This window comes from Argentina silus (genome assembly GCF_951799395.1).
Source record: "Argentina silus genome assembly, chromosome: 4".
Taxonomy (NCBI): Eukaryota; Metazoa; Chordata; class Actinopteri; order Argentiniformes; family Argentinidae; genus Argentina; species Argentina silus.
In genome coordinates, this window is record NC_139658.1 from 2,634,155 (window position 1) to 2,650,918 (window position 16,764).

At 43.5% G+C, this 16,764-nt stretch overlaps 1 protein-coding gene across 1 annotated transcript; it reads right to left on the reverse strand.

The window, feature by feature from the left end:
• Positions 1 to 1,811: 1,811 nt before the first annotated feature.
• Positions 1,812 to 12,463, reverse strand: LOC310803469 (inter-alpha-trypsin inhibitor heavy chain H3-like). Its single transcript, XM_083668246.1, has 22 exons — positions 12,317 to 12,463; positions 11,632 to 11,661; positions 11,324 to 11,347; positions 9,936 to 10,090; positions 9,634 to 9,738; positions 9,330 to 9,492; positions 9,001 to 9,111; positions 8,641 to 8,769; positions 8,401 to 8,517; positions 5,787 to 5,955; positions 5,459 to 5,584; positions 5,133 to 5,308; positions 4,743 to 4,928; positions 4,470 to 4,609; positions 4,133 to 4,281; positions 4,001 to 4,027; positions 3,803 to 3,865; positions 3,583 to 3,696; positions 3,169 to 3,370; positions 2,670 to 2,842; positions 2,431 to 2,542; positions 1,812 to 2,071 (listed from the first exon to the last, which is right to left on the reverse strand). Exons 1-22 carry the CDS (start codon positions 12,422 to 12,424, stop codon positions 1,933 to 1,935), a joined length of 2,718 nt encoding a protein of 905 aa, XP_083524372.1. The 5' UTR covers positions 12,425 to 12,463; the 3' UTR covers positions 1,812 to 1,932.
• Between the last annotated feature and the right edge of the window lie 4,301 nt (positions 12,464 to 16,764).

Here is a 16,764-nt window from a genome sequence, read left to right on the forward strand (position 1 = left end):
CCTCTGTTCTCATTCTTCTGGACCTGTCTGCTGCATTTGACACAGTAAACCACCCTATCCTTCTCTCCACCCTCTCAGAATTGGGCATCTCTGGCTCTGCACTCTCCTGGTTTGCATCCTACCTGACCAATCACTCCTACCAGGTGACGTGGAGAGGATCGCTGTCCTCTCCATGACCCCTCACCACTGGTGTCCCCCAGGGCACGTCTGGTGTTCAATCTCCCCAAATTCTCCCATTTCACGCCCCTCCTCTGCACCCTCCACTGGCTCCCGGTAGCAGCTTGCATCAAATTCAAGACCCTGATGCTTGCCTACTGTGGTGGAAGTCTAGGATTTACCACTCTGTGCTTCAGCTCTTCGGAGGTAAGAATCAAGAAACAAGTCCTGAGTAGCCACAATATCTGAGTCCGATATTTATTGCTTGCAAACAAGAGACAAGAGCGTAACAGCAGCCCAGCGTAGATCCGGGGGTCCGTTCAGCACAAATCTGAAGAGACGATTATCAGGGTTGTCTTTTATACAGTTTAAACATAATGGTAGGCGCCGCCAAGGCTATCGGCTGATGGGCTTGTGTTTACGTGAGAGAGGGTGGGAGAGAATGAACAATGGGGAGACTCTCTTACTGATCAATCGGCGTTCAACATTTCACACCTATCGGCAAGATATGTCTGTTCCCCCATTACTGCGCTCCCTCACTACTCCCTTCGAAATCATCGCTGTTCATATGGTAAATTATACAGTGCTTCTCAGAACAATGGCTATAAAACTTTAGAGGTGTGGCAAGAGAAAGTGTAATCACAGTATTTACACAAGTTGTATCAGTCATATGAAAGTGTATAACCTGAAAACAGTTCTATCAATGTATTTTCCATAACACTACCGGGCGGCAAAGGGAACAGCCCCTCCATACTTGCAAGCAATGGTTAGCCCCCAAACCGCTCGTCCACCTTGGCTGCCCGCCTGGCACCGCCGCCTCTACGTGGATGCAGTGGCCGCGCTACTTGGTCATGGCTTTTCACTGTCCTGGCGCCCCGCTGGTGGAATGAGCTTCCCACAACGGTCAGGACTGCAGAGTCACTTCCGATCTTCCGCCGTAGATTGAAAACCCATCTCTTCAAGCTACATCTTAACAGTCCCTCCAAAAGACCGCTTCACCCTCACTACCCCCCCCTATACTAACCCTAACCCTGAGACCTCTTCTCCCCTGCTACCCCCCTGTACAAGTTCTCTCCTGCAAATAAAATATATTAAAAATTAGCCTACTGGCATTACGACTGATTACTTTGTCTTATGATGACTTATGATGATTCACTTACTTAAACAAATGTATTGTTGTACATCGCTTTGGATAAAGGCATCTGCTAAACGCCATAAATGTAAATGTAAATGTAGTTGTTATCTTGACTGATGGTCAAAAATAAAAGACAGAAAATAGAGAAGAGATTGACTGATCCTATCTCAAGTTAGGATTCCTTCTCTCACAAACTATAGTGTAGGCTTTGAGCCTCTCAAACCATCCCCAACATCCTCAAGCCCCCACCTCTGCTGTGAATTAGACATCCTTCGTGCCCCCCCACCTCCACACACACACACACACACACACACACACACACACACACACACACACACACACACACACACACACACACACGCACACACACACACACGCACACGCACACAGACTGACATATATACGCCTGCATGCACATACACAAATGCACACAATAAGAAAAACAATGTAAAAACACACACACGCAAATATACTGTATCAATGTTACACAGTACACACACACCAACGGGTTTAATGAGGGTCAGTACATGAGAGCATACTGTACACAGGATTGAGAGAGGAGGGGGAGGAGGGGAGGGCCTTGTGCATTCAGCATGTTGAAACATTGATTCATTTGTACGTATTGAACAGCCTGACTAGTTTCAGATGGTCTTGAAGAGTCCTGACACAATGTAGTCTGTGTGGTTTCCATCAATGAGCCCGGTGCCATTGCTGTGGATGAACCAGCAGGGAATGTTCTCGCCATTCTTCACATCCCATCTGAAGTCTCTCTGCCAGCCCCTGTAAATGGAGAACAGAGAGAGGGAACTGATGATGATGAGATAATAAAATAAACAAAAGCACAGCCATATTTGATTTGCAAACGGTAGGATATGAAGATACAATTATATGACAAGAGTGATGCTTAATTCATGCAACATCGCCATCTGCTAGTGGGGCCGGGCCTAACCCTGAATGACAAAACACCACTGGTGTGTGTGTGTGTGTGTGTGTGTGTGTGTGTGTGTGTGTGTGTGTGTGTGTGTGTGTGTGTGTGTGTGTGTCTGTGTGTGTGTGTGTTTGTGTGTGTGTGTGTGTGTGTGTGTGTGTGTGTGTGTGTATGTATGTGTGTTGTATGTGTGTGTGTGTGTGACATTTACCTTGTCACGTTAAGCTCCTGTCCCTTCACAAGCATGGTGGCATCTGGTTTCTCCGGGACTTCTCCTGGGCGCAGGTCTCTCACCTCAAACTCCACCCCATGGTAAAACTGACCTGTTGGGGGCGACACATAGATACACAGATTCCAAGAAATATTGATGGAGAACTTCCAAATAGATTAATTCTGGCTCTGCTAATTACAGCCTGTCCTGTGCTGCCCTCTGGTGGCAGAGTATTATACCTAGCAGGCCATGCACACTCTGGGAGAGGAGGTGGCTGTCCAGGGTGTAGAAGCCCAGGTAGTCCTGGTGGTAGGGGTGCCCCTTCCACACCTTGTGCAGGAGGACCACAAACCGGACTGAGCCTCTGAGGGTTACGGTCAGACTGCGGTCTTTGGTCACCTGTAGGTCCATACTGTGGGAGAGGGAGAAGGGGAAGCGAGAAGAAGGGAATAGAGGCTTAGCAAGGAGAGGGAGATAGATAGAATGAATGTGTCGGAGAAACAGTCAAGCCGTTAAGGGTGGTGGTGGCTTATTGGTCATTACAACTCAGGGTTCTGGTGTCTCTGGTCTCTCCTCTAGGTTTGACCAAGAGTGGAAACAAACTGACTTGCAGAATGGAAGCCAGAACTACAAAACTGAAATACCTGGAGGTATCGGAAAGTAAGCGAAGAGGGAACAAGAAATATTCATAATCAGTTGTTGTTGGTTGCCATGACTTTGCAGCTTTGTACCACTCACTTTATTCCCTTGAGGGAGCTGGAGTCGGACCAGAAGAGCTTGGCCTTTTTGCCATCCTGAGACACAGTGATGTCATTGGTGGTCACCTCCAGTCTAACCCCCAGTTGAGGGTGAACGATCCCAAAACGGCCAAAGTAGGTGTTTATTTTACCATCAGGGGCAACCTTCTTATCCCCGATGGTCTGGCCATTGACCAAAATACCTGCAATGAAAATTGGGATTGTTGTGGTGGTCAAACCAGTTGTTTATGTTGCGCTTGGGTAGATGTTATGTTTGTGTCATGTATCACTGCCACTCCACTGTCCATTGATGACTTTCAAGGTAAGGAAAGTAATGAATTAAGTAAGATATACTAAAAAAGCATACTAGTTGCTTCTAAATGGGCTAACACAGTAGTTGTATCAGTTGGCTCACCTGACTGCGGGTCTTTCACCAGGTTGAAGATGGTACCGGGTGTGTCGTCAATGTTGAAGCACAGTGCATCCTCCTGCCCTGGCAGCTCAATCATAAAATGGGGGTCTCCATCCACTGTAGGTTTAAAAACAGAACACAGGAGCTCCAGTGGGAAAACAAGTTACAGAAAGCCTATTGCCAAAAGAACAGCACAGTCACAATAGAGAGAAAGAGCACTCACCAAAATACGTGGGAGCACTGGCACCTTGATTGGTTATTCTTCCCTGTTTTGTTGTTGAATAACCTAAAAGAAACAGCTTTCTGTAACATCAGGTTGTAGCCAGAAGCTGGTGAACTAAATAGTGTAGACCAGTGATAACAGACAGCTTCATCTCCATACAATGTGGTCAGATACATTGTGGTAGTGCCAGGTACTTACCATATCTCTCTGACCACTGCCTTTGTGCTGTGGAAAAGCACAGAGAGAAAACAGTCAAACACACACACACACACACACACACACACACACACACACACACACACACACACACACACACACACTGTCTCCTACCCTCAGTCAGTTTGTCGGCGACTAAGAGGTCTTCTGTCTCTGGCTTGGTGACAACCATGGAGGTGAGCGGGGTGACGAAGTTGTACTGCAGAGACATCTCCAGGGCCTTGGCAGTGGCATTGGCCTTCTCCTCTACAGTGCCACTCTCTCTGACAGACCCAAACACAACGGGGAATGACTGGGGTTGGGGACGGTTGGCTTTGGTCTTAAAGCTCTAATCTAAACATCTCCATTTGGTTCTGCCAACTGGAAGATGCAGCCCAGCCCCACCTAGAGGAATACATTTAGTATCCATTTAAGCTGACACTCTAACAGTATTCAGACTGCTCAGACTGACCTCTTCTGCAGTAGCTGTTGGATGGTGAGATAAGCCCAGAGGCGTTCAGTGAACTCCCCAAAGATGTACTCCTGTTCAGGGTAGAGAATGCCCCATTCCTGGGCACTGGCCTGTCCTTGGACCTGGAAGGCTTCCTCAAACTGGGGGGGGGGGCATGACACACATTATATTAGAGTCACAATCTACCTGTCTTTATTTGTCTCATCCTCTGAGGACAAAGCAGTTTTCTGCTTAGGGGGGGGTTGTGTCACATGTTGTGTCTCTCTCTCTCACCCCTTGTGCAAACACCTCCACCATGAAGTTGTCTATGTCATTGTCACTCAGCCGGCCAGCCACCACAATCTCAGAGCCGTTGAACAGCTGTGTGAAATGGTTGGTGGTTAGAGAGTTGATCGCATCAGCAGGGTAACGGAAGTCCACCTCAGAGAGGAGGGGGTTGGCCACTTCCTCATAGAAACCCTGAAACACAGCGACACAAAGATACACACCTGGTTAAAATATACAAAATACTTTTATTGCCACACAACATATGATAAAGCGTATGGTTGTCTGCTATGGTTGTACACTCCATGTAATGAGTTGTACCTATCCCATCTCTGACACCGTACCAGAGAAAAGCAGAGAAACCATTTCAGAATATTGGGAAACAGCGCTTGTTAATACCTGCAGCTGGACAACAGCATCAGAGCCCTCGTAGATCCTTCGGGCGATTCCCTGGTTCTGTCTGGACATCACGTCCAGGAAGGAGTAATCCACATCATTGCCAAAGCCCAGACAGAACAGAGACATGCTTCCATTGATGGCAGCACGGACATTCAACTGGATATTTCCTGTGCTCTCTACAAACACATTTTTACAAAGACACACACACACGCACATGCACACACAGACACACACAATTTGATGAAAAAAAAGTAGGCCTCCCATATGCATCTCTAGAGAGTATTTTTATGACTTTGCCTCAGCATGGGTAGGATAGGAGATCTAACCTATGGACGGCATTCCATCAGTCAGCAAGATAATCATGGACACACTCCTCTCTGGCAGCTTGTTGTCTTGTTTATCTTTGACGAGCATGTTCACAGCTGTCAGCAGAGCTCGATTCATATGAGTACCTGGGTGGAAAACAAGATCCCAAAAGCATTTTACAGGCATTTATACAGCAGCCTCTGTCACAGGTGTGTTTTGAAGATACTTTGTTAGATAACTGAGCTACTGATTTGCCAAATACTAACACATACAGTATAAAGATGATGGATTCATTTGATGATGTCAGTGTGCCACCTCACTCCAATATAAAAAAAACATATGACTCACTTCCTCTACTATTAATCTGGCTGACAAACGTCTTGGCAGAAGCCACATTTTCCTCCGTGGCCTTGGTGAGAGAGTCCTTCCATGATTCCATAAGGGAGTCAAACGCGACTATGCTAAAGTAGTCATCTTTCTGCAGGTCACTCAGGATGGTCACCATAGCTTCCCGTGTCTAAAAGAGATCACTATGTAAGTGTGTGCTGTCTATAGTTAAGTAAATAATGTTCGTCATTTAATTATGTACTGTTTCTGAAAATTCGAAATGTTTCTTTTGTGAGTTGAACTTATGAAGGCCCTTTTGGGTTTCTCACCTCACCTGCAGTCTTTTTACACCATGTTTTTTTTTATTTTCACTAAGTTGCCTTTTTTGTGCGAAATAAATAAATACAATTAAAAACTAAAACTATTGCCCCTAATTTGCTTCCGCTAAAGAGCGCTGTGCAACACTAAGTTTTAGTAGGCATGGCTGCGAAATTGGTAATTTCCTTTGGTTAGGTTTTAGTTTTAGTGTTGAGTGTTTACATGCATTTTTAAGATGTTATTTTTTAAATGATATAACATTACAGATGCAATCAATGATATGCCATCTGCAAGCATAAGCAACGTCATACAGATTAATAAATGACAAATATGCATATTTTGAATACATATTTATATTCATAGCCGGTCTAAAGTTCATAGAAATATTAAAATCAGTGTTATAATATTCACAAAAATATGATGAACAAGGGTATAGCATGAATGACAATTATTACTGAAGTAGTAATTCATCATAATTGCAAACGTTGGGTAATATAGCATTCATATTCATGGTATCATCAATAACTGTAATTAATCATCATGAAACTGCTTTGGGGGACAAGTGTTATTAGTGTGAACCACTATCATTGTTATTTTACAATAACTTTCATTAGATTACTCTTAAAGACACACATTTTGTCAGATCGGGAAAACTATCTGACAGGGGAAGATTTTCTGACGGCAATGGGGAAAATTTTATCATATGAAGATATCCATTGTCCTCGCCAATCAGGATTTCACTGCGAATGTTGGAATGGATAATAATTTTTTACAAATAAAATGCAAATACTATCAGTTGTCGGCAACGAATGTAAACACTAGATGAATGGTCGATTTCGATCATCTAAGCACTCAACAAGTGGCTCGCCAAATTCAACCTGCTGCGTGTCTCCAAATCCTGTTTAATGAATCTGTCGCGACCATTGTCATGTTTGTTATCATTTGCGATCAGCTAAATAAATAGGCAAGTCTCTTTTATCTCTCGCAACCGCCAATGATAACCATAATTACCTGCCACTTTAGTGTAGTCTTAGTCTACATGCATTTATTTATATAATTTGTATACATTTTATTTTCCTTTCTGTTTCAATCAGTCCTCAGGACTGTGAAGTTATTATTACAGTAGCCTATTGTAGGCCTACTTAGAGTCGCTGGCAATAGTGGATAATATTCAACGTAAAAAGCATCGTGGGATCATAGTGTAGCGCATTGTTTGAACCTGTTGAGACAGCGACGACCACTGAACAATGTGGGCGATCATGTAGTGTGAGGGTGGACTTGCATACGCCTATTGTATCCTCGTAGTTTATATTATTTTCCCCTCCCAATATTACCATGGATAGAAAAAGCGGAATTTCACAACTTTCAGTATGATTGATGAACAACCATCTTTTTAGTTCGTGCGTAAAGGCTCTTCAGATGTATTTTCTATTCTGCATATTATTATAGAATCTACAGAATATGTTAGTATAAGATATTCTCCTATTTGATTGTATACCGTATCAAATACATGCACAGTTCCATGATTTCATTCGTAATTGGCACAGAGAGCGGAGGCGATCGATTTATGCAACATTGGTCATTTGATGTTCAAGGCTTCCATAACGTACTAATGCGAGAATATACACTAGGGCCACTTGTGCATATTTATATAGGATGTACTAGTGGTATGAGTGATTATTCATGACTGGCGACAACTGCTAATGATCAAAAAGTATCTATTTGCGCCTATTGGTAATTATTGAACGCGGAACGTCTTAGTTGTTTGAATACGGAACACCCCTTGGCACAACCCCGAAAACTCCCATTTACTGCCCCGCCTATATTAGTGCAAAGTTCGTGTTAGTCGGTGTCACCGAATTAGCAAAACGCTCTTTTCACATGATTTTAGAGTTGCGTAGCGGTCTTTAGCAGAAGCAAGTTGGGGTCCTTAGTCCGTCGTCAAACTTTCAAAACTCTTACAACAATCGGAACAGGAAGCTGATGACCAGCAGATTTCTAGCTCTATGAAATACTTACACTGACACTCATTTCAAAGTTATAATTTCTCACACACACACTCACATCGTGACATCAGACACACGCACGCACGCACACACACACACACACACACACACACACACACACACACACACACACACACACACACACACACACACACACACACACACACACACACTGTCACTTTTCTTCTATTGTCACTTATATTACTTTTTAGTGTTAATGTCAATTACGGCTGTATGTGATGGAAGTGACATATAAAATTGGATTTGATTTGATTTGACTTAATTTGACACACACAAATCTTGTCTCTTACCTGTTTCATTTTGTTACCATACATTGATCCACTTCTATCGATTACAAACACCACATTCTTTGGGACTCGGGGTAAGTCCGGAGGAGCGAAGTAGTGAACAAAATACCCATTCACTATCTGAATAAAAAATTTTTTTTTTAACAAAATGATATCAAAAGAATAGACATACAAACACAACAGATAAGCAAATAGTTGTTCCAAAACCAAAGAAAGAAGAGAGTTTAAACCAAAACAGCTGACCTGGATATCCCCAACTCCCTCAGGTCGCTTCACGTCGTACTTGATGAGGAAATCCCCATCGATCAGTGTGCCATCACAATCTGGACACTTCCTCTGCTGGTCCAACGTAGGAGAAAAGGAGACGTGCACCTGAGAGAGGGAAAAACAATACAATACAATACAATACAATACAATACAATACAATACAATACAATACATTACAACACAACACAACACAACACAACACAACACAACACAACACAACACAATACAATACATTACAACACAACACAACACAACACAACACAACACAACACAACACAACACAACACAACACAACACAATACAATACAATACAATACAATACAAAACATGTATCACCTTTGTGTCAGTGACAGTCTTCTTCACCAGGGGGAGTAGTTCATTGGAGATGAAGGTTCCATAGGCGTCTACGAAGGCAATGCCCTGGGGTTCATAGATATCTGCCACAATCTATCCCAGAGACACAGACAGAACTGAATGAGAAAGACAACTGAGTTAGGATGAAAAAGTGCTGTAGGTTTAGAGTCAGGAAAGTTCCTCTGAGAACCCCTCATGCAGACTAAAGTTAAAGACAGACAGGATATTCCAAGGTTGGGAGTTTGTTAGGAAAGAGGCATAGGTGACCATACACAGACAGACACACAATAACAGTGTAAATGTCTACAGACCTCAAAGTGCTGGACCAGCTGTTTGGGTTTGACCCGGGTCAACAATTCGTACTGGCCCAGTTTACGCTGAAGCAGCTCCTCGTAGGTTAGAATGAACGTGATGTTACTATTGGCTGCGATGTTCACAGACACAGAAAACTTCTCCATTTTCCTTCCAGATGCTCTAGAGCACAGAGATAAAAAGAGTGCTTAGGATCCCCACACTTCAAACTCAACAACCTAACACTGTGGCTGTGACTTTGTGCCTTACACACTGTGTGTTGTCACCCCTTGTTCCTTCTCCTTATTGCTCTGATTGTCTTACTTGACCAGTCCAGCAGTCTGCCCTGTGGAAACAGCTTTCTCATACTGCTTCTTGGCTTGTTCCTTCTCCTTCACCTCACCAATGTACGACTGTCCTTCAATCTCCCTGAGACATAAAGAAAATAGTTATTCATGTGAAGAAAACTCACACACACACACACACACACACACACACACACACACACACACACACACACACACACACACACACACAAAACACACACACACACACACACACACACACACACACACACACACACACACACAGTGTAGTTTGCCACTTTGAGATGCCTGCTGACTGACATGCTGAAGTTGGTGATGAAGGCTGTCTTGGGCAGGTCCACCTCAAAGAAGACTTCCTGAGAAGAGTTGGCCTTGTTCAGAGCACTAGAGGTCATGACTGTGTGAGCGAAGCGAGAAGCCACCTTACAGTCCACCTGTACACTGTACACCTCCACCTGTCCACCAGAGAGATTAGAGAGAGAGAGAGAGAGAGAGAGAGAGAGAGAGATCTGTAAAGGACTCTAAGGACACTATGTAACCAATTTTAGGGCTTCCATGTAACCTGGAGGGACTCCATGTAACCAATAGGCCTCCCATGCAACTTCAAAAGAGACTCTATGTAACTTCATAACGCCTCTGTAAGTCAATGGCAGTAATCAGGAAACTCAGATTTGAACAATTCAGATATTTGTCTTTGAATATCAATTTACATCAGAGAATATTCTCTGAATAGGAAAACAACATTTGTCATTATATTGACAATTGATTATAACAAACAGATCTATTGCATTGAGAGACCATACATAATAACTCTCTGGCTGGATTGGGAGTTTGGATAGAGCAAGAGGTCTGTTTTTTTAATAAATATATCAGAGATACAGCTAATATGACATACTCTAAGAAGAGGCTTGCAGTATTTAGGATTGATTGTATGCTTCCATTCATGCCCTTTAGGATTACCAGTTATATAGGAGTTTTCCATGGAAATTATGAAATTGACACTCCTCACACCTTTACGACATCAAACTATACACCATCCTCTATTGTAAAAAGCAATTGAGACATATTCACTGTGGGATTTCAAAAATATTCATTTCGAGACCAGAGGTTTGTTTTGTTTCCTTCAAAATCAGTGGGAAGAAAAGGAGAACAATTGTGGGCATGTCTATTCTATGAACAGAATAAGCAACAACCATTCCTTTACACTCAAACTGTCTCCTCATAAGACTGATTATGCTCTGTCAATAAGGGAAGCCCACATCAAACCGTTGAAGTTTAGCAGCCAGGTTTAAGTGAGTGGTTTTCATCTCCCATTAAGACACCATGCTCTCAATAGCTCTCTGGTTTGATTGGACATTTGGAAAGAGCTAGAGGTCTGTTTTTTTGAAAGAATGTATCCGTGATACAGCTATGATGACCTATTCTAAGAAGAGTCTTGTAGTATTCAGGTTTGAAAATTTACAGGCAGGTCTAGTGTTGGCTGGATACTGAGAAGTAGGGTTACATTGACTTGGGGATTACTGCTGTGCTCTCATGAAAAACATGAACTCAGGGTTTCCAGGTCAGAGTAGATGAGTCAATGTGGGCGAGTCAGTCTGAGGCACAAAGTCTTCTTTATGAAGTTGATGCATCATCATCATCATCATCATCATCATCATCATCATCCAACAGAATGTAGATATCCTTACCTCAACATTGCTTGTACTTCTTTTCTGTAAACAAATATGTAAGGTTTAGTTTTAGTTTCTAAAAATAGATACATACACTTTATGTAATAAAACTATAACTAATACCTCATATTTCATTTAAATGTTACTCTTTGCATGTGTAAGAGATTCGCTTAGGTGACAATGATTCTGACTGAAGACTTTGGACAGGAGCTCTCTCAAATATTTACTTAACCCTGGGCTGGTAGTTTTTTTTGGCCACACAAAGTTAGAATCATCATGGGGGGGGATCAGGAGTTGATGTCTGTCACACTGAGCAATTACAGTACCTTCAGTAACCTAGTACCACCATCAGAGTTCTGAAATAAACAAAAGCATAGGTATGTACACGGTCATTGTAGATCTATGTAATTATATAACATTTTGCAACTGATTACACACTTCAATTAAACACAGCGACGGTAATTAGTATATCCTGTAGCTATTAAAAATAAACAGCTGCAGCAGCAGCAGCAGCAACAACAACAACAAGGTCTCTGAGAGCCTATGATCAATGGACAGAGGTAGTAAGAGGAATATACTTATACTTATACTTATACTGCACTACTTATACTGCTCATATACTGCTTATACTGCACTACCTGTATATTGTTCACACTGCACTTTTCTGCTTTTTTTGCACTTCTGGTTAGACGCTAACTGCATTTTGTTGTATCTGTACTTGTACTCTGCACAATGACAATAAAGTTGAATCTAATCTAATGAAACTCAGTATGATGAGCAGGAGTTAGAGCAGAGCTGCAATGGAGTAGAGACATGAGACTACAAGGATAGTAACTGAGGAGCAGAGGGAATGAACGCAGAACCGTGAGGGGAGGGGCAGCAGAGTACAGGATGTCAAAGCGGAGAGAAGATTAGAAGAAAAAAAAGGTTAGTTGAGAAAAGATGCATACGCAACACATGGAGTAGCAATAGAGAGTAACAGTAAAGTATATAAGGAGTAATAGTAGTCACCTGTGCCGCGATGTTGTCCCGGGAGATGACCAGAGCTCCATGAGACAGAGCAGGGACACAGAGGCAGACACAGCCCCACAGAAGCAGCACATTCCACACTCCAGACATGACCAAACTGCAGCTAAACACTGACTTCACTGCCCGGCTACCCTGACCTGCTGCTTAATATACAGGAGGAGGGACAGAGTGTGTGTGTGTGTGTGTGTGTGTGTGTGTGTGTGTGTGTGTGTGTGTGTGTGCGTGTGCGTGCGTGTGTGTGTGTGTGTGTGTGTGTGTGTGTGTGTGTGTGTGTATGAGTGTGTGTACTTTATACTGAAGGAATGATGTCCAGCAGAGCAGACCTGACCTCAGTGTGTGTATGTGTTTGTACTTGTACACTTCCAGGGATGTGTGTGTGTTTTTGTGTGTTTTTGTGTGTGGGTGGGTGTATGTGTGCACATATCGGTTTGCCTAACTGGCCACATACTCAATCTGCTGAGCTCAACCCTAACTCTACTTACCATTTCACTGAATCTACAGTAACACTCAATGTCCAAATATCTTTTTTTTTATTTTTTATTTTTTTTTATATTAACCTTTATTTAACCAAGTAAGACCCATTGAGGTTGGAAACCTCTTTTATGAGGGCAACCTGACGACCTGATGAATGATGTTCGTTCCAACTGATACTTGTATGACTGCTCACATACCTAATGTAGCAGAAAACTGTGTCTGGACTTGCTCATTCAGTGTTTGTTCTCTGGACAAGCATAGTGGGACTGTTCCCTCTCTGACCAGTAGAGTGGACAGTCTTACCCTATTGGTCGTAGTGGTAATAGCCTCTCTTTGTGTCATGAGTCTCTTGGGTTCTCATATTAATGGGTTATTCCCAGCATATCCAGTATGATGATTCAGCAAAACTCACATCAATCATGAGAGTGTGCTGTATTCACCCACCTCCCATTCCCTTCTTCGCCTCCTCTCTGCCTCACACACTGTCACTGCTACTTTGTGTTCTTGTAATTACACATTTGCTGAGTTGAGTATGGAGAGAGTCTAGTCTACCTGTATGGACCTTCACTGACAAACATTACTGAGGTTTGATTGCACAACGGTGACAGAGTGAGTCATTTTTCTGAGAGAGGAAAGGGTAGGGGGGAGAAATGGAGAGATTCAAAGGGTGAACCTAGAGAGGAAAGAATATCAAGGAAGGCTCTGTCTGCTTGATACTGCAGCCTTGTTTAGACCTTAGACTGGCTGGCAGGACACTTGTGTTTGCTTATCTTCCCCCGATAAAGGTCATTTGAGGTCGGTTTAATCCAGTAAAAAAACTGATCCAGTAAAAAAAAAAAGAAAAGTATATATATTGCAAGAAAATCAGTGTGCTGCAGTTTCTTTTCTTGAAGTATTGAATTATTGTTCTCTTTTAGCTCCTGATGAATAATAACTGGGAACTTCATGACTAGTTAAATAAAACAAAGGTGGAGAAAACCAGCTCCATTAACAAAAGTACACACTTAACAAGTGGAATAACTAGAACTAAAGAAACACTAAAGTCGAACTAGGACAACAGGGTAAACAACTAGGATAGCGGAACATACACAGGTGAAATGAATACAGGTAGATTGGAAGGCCACTGGCCCCGTACCGCCAGAGGAGGGCGCCAGAGTCACCAGACAGCCACCTCAGGCGTGACACCCTCCCCCTCCTCCCCCTTTTCACTGGAGCACAACTGGAGTCTGTAGTTGATCTAAACAGCCCTGCCCTCATGTTTACTCATGAACTGTTGCTTAACGTCATGTTATGAGTCTATGAATATGTGAAATGTATTATGGAGTCCTTGCCATTGCCAAACTATTTGATGTTCTTATGTATATTATGTATTATTATTATAGGGTTCATGTGTTCTTTAAGTGCACTTTTGTATGCAATCTATTTTGATAATGTATTTTGGAAACTGCCAATTTGTTATTGACATTTTCAAACTTGTATGTATTGTAAATAATAGCCTATGCTTGTGTGCTGGCATGTGGGAGGTGCATTCCCAGCTCGATGATTGTATGCACCTGTGACGTTTTTTGTCTATTCCCCCATGTGATCCCACATGTAACTTCTATGAACAGCTCTCCCTACTGCATTTCACACAATAAACTGCAAATAAATTACCGTAGTGGCCTCTCACAATTAGCCAGCAATTGGGCACTACCACACACTGCTGTAATAACCTCAATCAAATACAATGTAGAATAGCAAACATGATGACCTATGTGGTGTGAACACGGTCATCCGATATATGTCAAGGCCTGAGAGTGAATACACAGATGGGGAGAAAAAATATCAACCATTCCATCAATCAATCAATCAAGTAAACCTTTCCTCATGTACAAACTGGAATGAAGTCTAAAGATTGCTCTGACACTACTTCAAGGCTGAATGAGACGAAGTATAACTGTACTTACTGTTGCTATCACTCACTTATGTCTTTTTCATGTTTTGTTCATCAAAAGGCAATTTAGTTAGTTCTTATCTAAAACCCTTGAACGTGCTGTCTCTAACCAACTGTCTAACTACCTCCTTCAAAACAACTTCCTTGACCCTCACCAATCTGCTCTCCTCGCTGTCACAGAGGCTCTCCACTCCGCTCAAGCTTCCTCCATCTTCTCTGTTCTCATTCTTCTGGACCTGTCTGCTGCATTCGACACAGTAAACCACCCTATCCTTCTCTCCACCCTCTCAGAATTGGGCATCTCTGGCTCTGCACTCTCCTGGTTTGCATCCTACCTGGCCGATCACTCCTACCAGGTGAAGTGAAGAGGATCGCTGTCCTCTCCATGACCCCTCACCACTGGTGTCCCCCAGGGCTCTGTCCTTTACTGTTCTCTCTCTATACCAAATCTCTCGGCTCTGTAATTTCTTCACATGGTTTCTCCTACCACACCTACGCTAATGACACTCAACTTTTTCTCTCCTTCCCCCCTTCTGACTCACAGGTGGCAACAAGTGTCTCGGCATGTCTTGCAGACATTTCTGCTTGGATGTCAGCCCACCACCTAAAGCTCAACCTTGACAAGACTGAGCTGCTCTTCCTCCCAGGGAAAGCCTGCCCTCTCCAAGACTTCTCCATCACAGTAGAAAACTCTAGATAGAAAACTCTAGTAGAAAACTCTACTGTGACCTCCTCCCATACAGCCAAGAACCTTGGGGTGATCCTCGACAACTGCTTATCCTGTGTGGCGAACATCACAGCGACAGCACGCTCCTGTAGATTCTTCCTCTACAACATCAGAAGGATACGTCCATTCTTCACCAGAGAAGCAGCACAACTTTTGGTCCAAGCACTTGTAATCTCTCGCCTTGACTACTGCAATGCACTCTTGGCCGGACTCCCCGCCTCCTCCATCAGGCCTCTGCAGCTCATCCAGAACGCTGCCGCTCGTCTGGTGTTCAATCTCCCCAAATTCTCCCATTTCACGCCCCTCCTCTGCACCCTCCACTGGCTCCCGGTAGCAGCTTGCATCAAATTCAAGACCCTGATGCTTGCCTACTGTGGTGGAAGTCTAGGATTTACCACTCTGTGCTTCAGCTCTTCGGAGGTAAGAATCAAGAAACAAGTCCTGAGTAGCCACAATATCTGAGTCCGATATTTATTGCTTGCAAACAAGAGACAAGAGCGTAACAGCAGCCCAGCGTAGATCCGGGGGTCCGTTCAGCACAAATCTGAAGAGACGATTATCAGGGTTGTCTTTTATACAGTTTAAACATAATGGTAGGCGCCGCCAAGGCTATCCGCTGATGGGCTTGTGTTTACGTGAGAGAGGGTGGGAGAGAATGAACAATGGGGAGACTCTCTTACTGATCAATCGGCGTTCAACATTTCACACCTATCGGCAAGATATGTCTGTTCCCCCATTACTGCGCTCCCTCACCACTCCCTCCGAAATCATCGCTGTTCATATGGGAAATTATACAGTGCTTCTCAGAACAATGGCTATAAAACTTTAGAGGTGTGGCAAGAGAAAGTGTAATCACAGTATTTACACAAGTTGTATCAGTCATATGAAAGTGTATAACCTGAAAACAGTTCTATCAATGTATTTTCCATAACACTACCGGGCGGCAAAGGGAACAGCCCCTCCATACTTGCAAGCAATGGTTAGCCCCCAAACCGCTCGTCCACCTTGGCTGCCCGCCTGGCACCGCCGCCTCTACGTGGATGCAGTGGCCGCGCTACTTGGTCATGGCTTTTCACTGTCCTGGCGCCCCGCTGGTGGAATGAGCTTCCCACAACGGTCAGGACTGCAGAGTCACTTCCGATCTTCCGCCGTAGATTGAAAACCCATCTCTTCAAGCTACATCTTAACAGTCCCTCCAAAAGACCGCTTCACCCTCACTACCCCCCCCTATACTAACCCTAACCCTGAGACCTCTTCTCCCCTGCTACCCCCCTGTACAAGTTCTCTCCTGCAAAT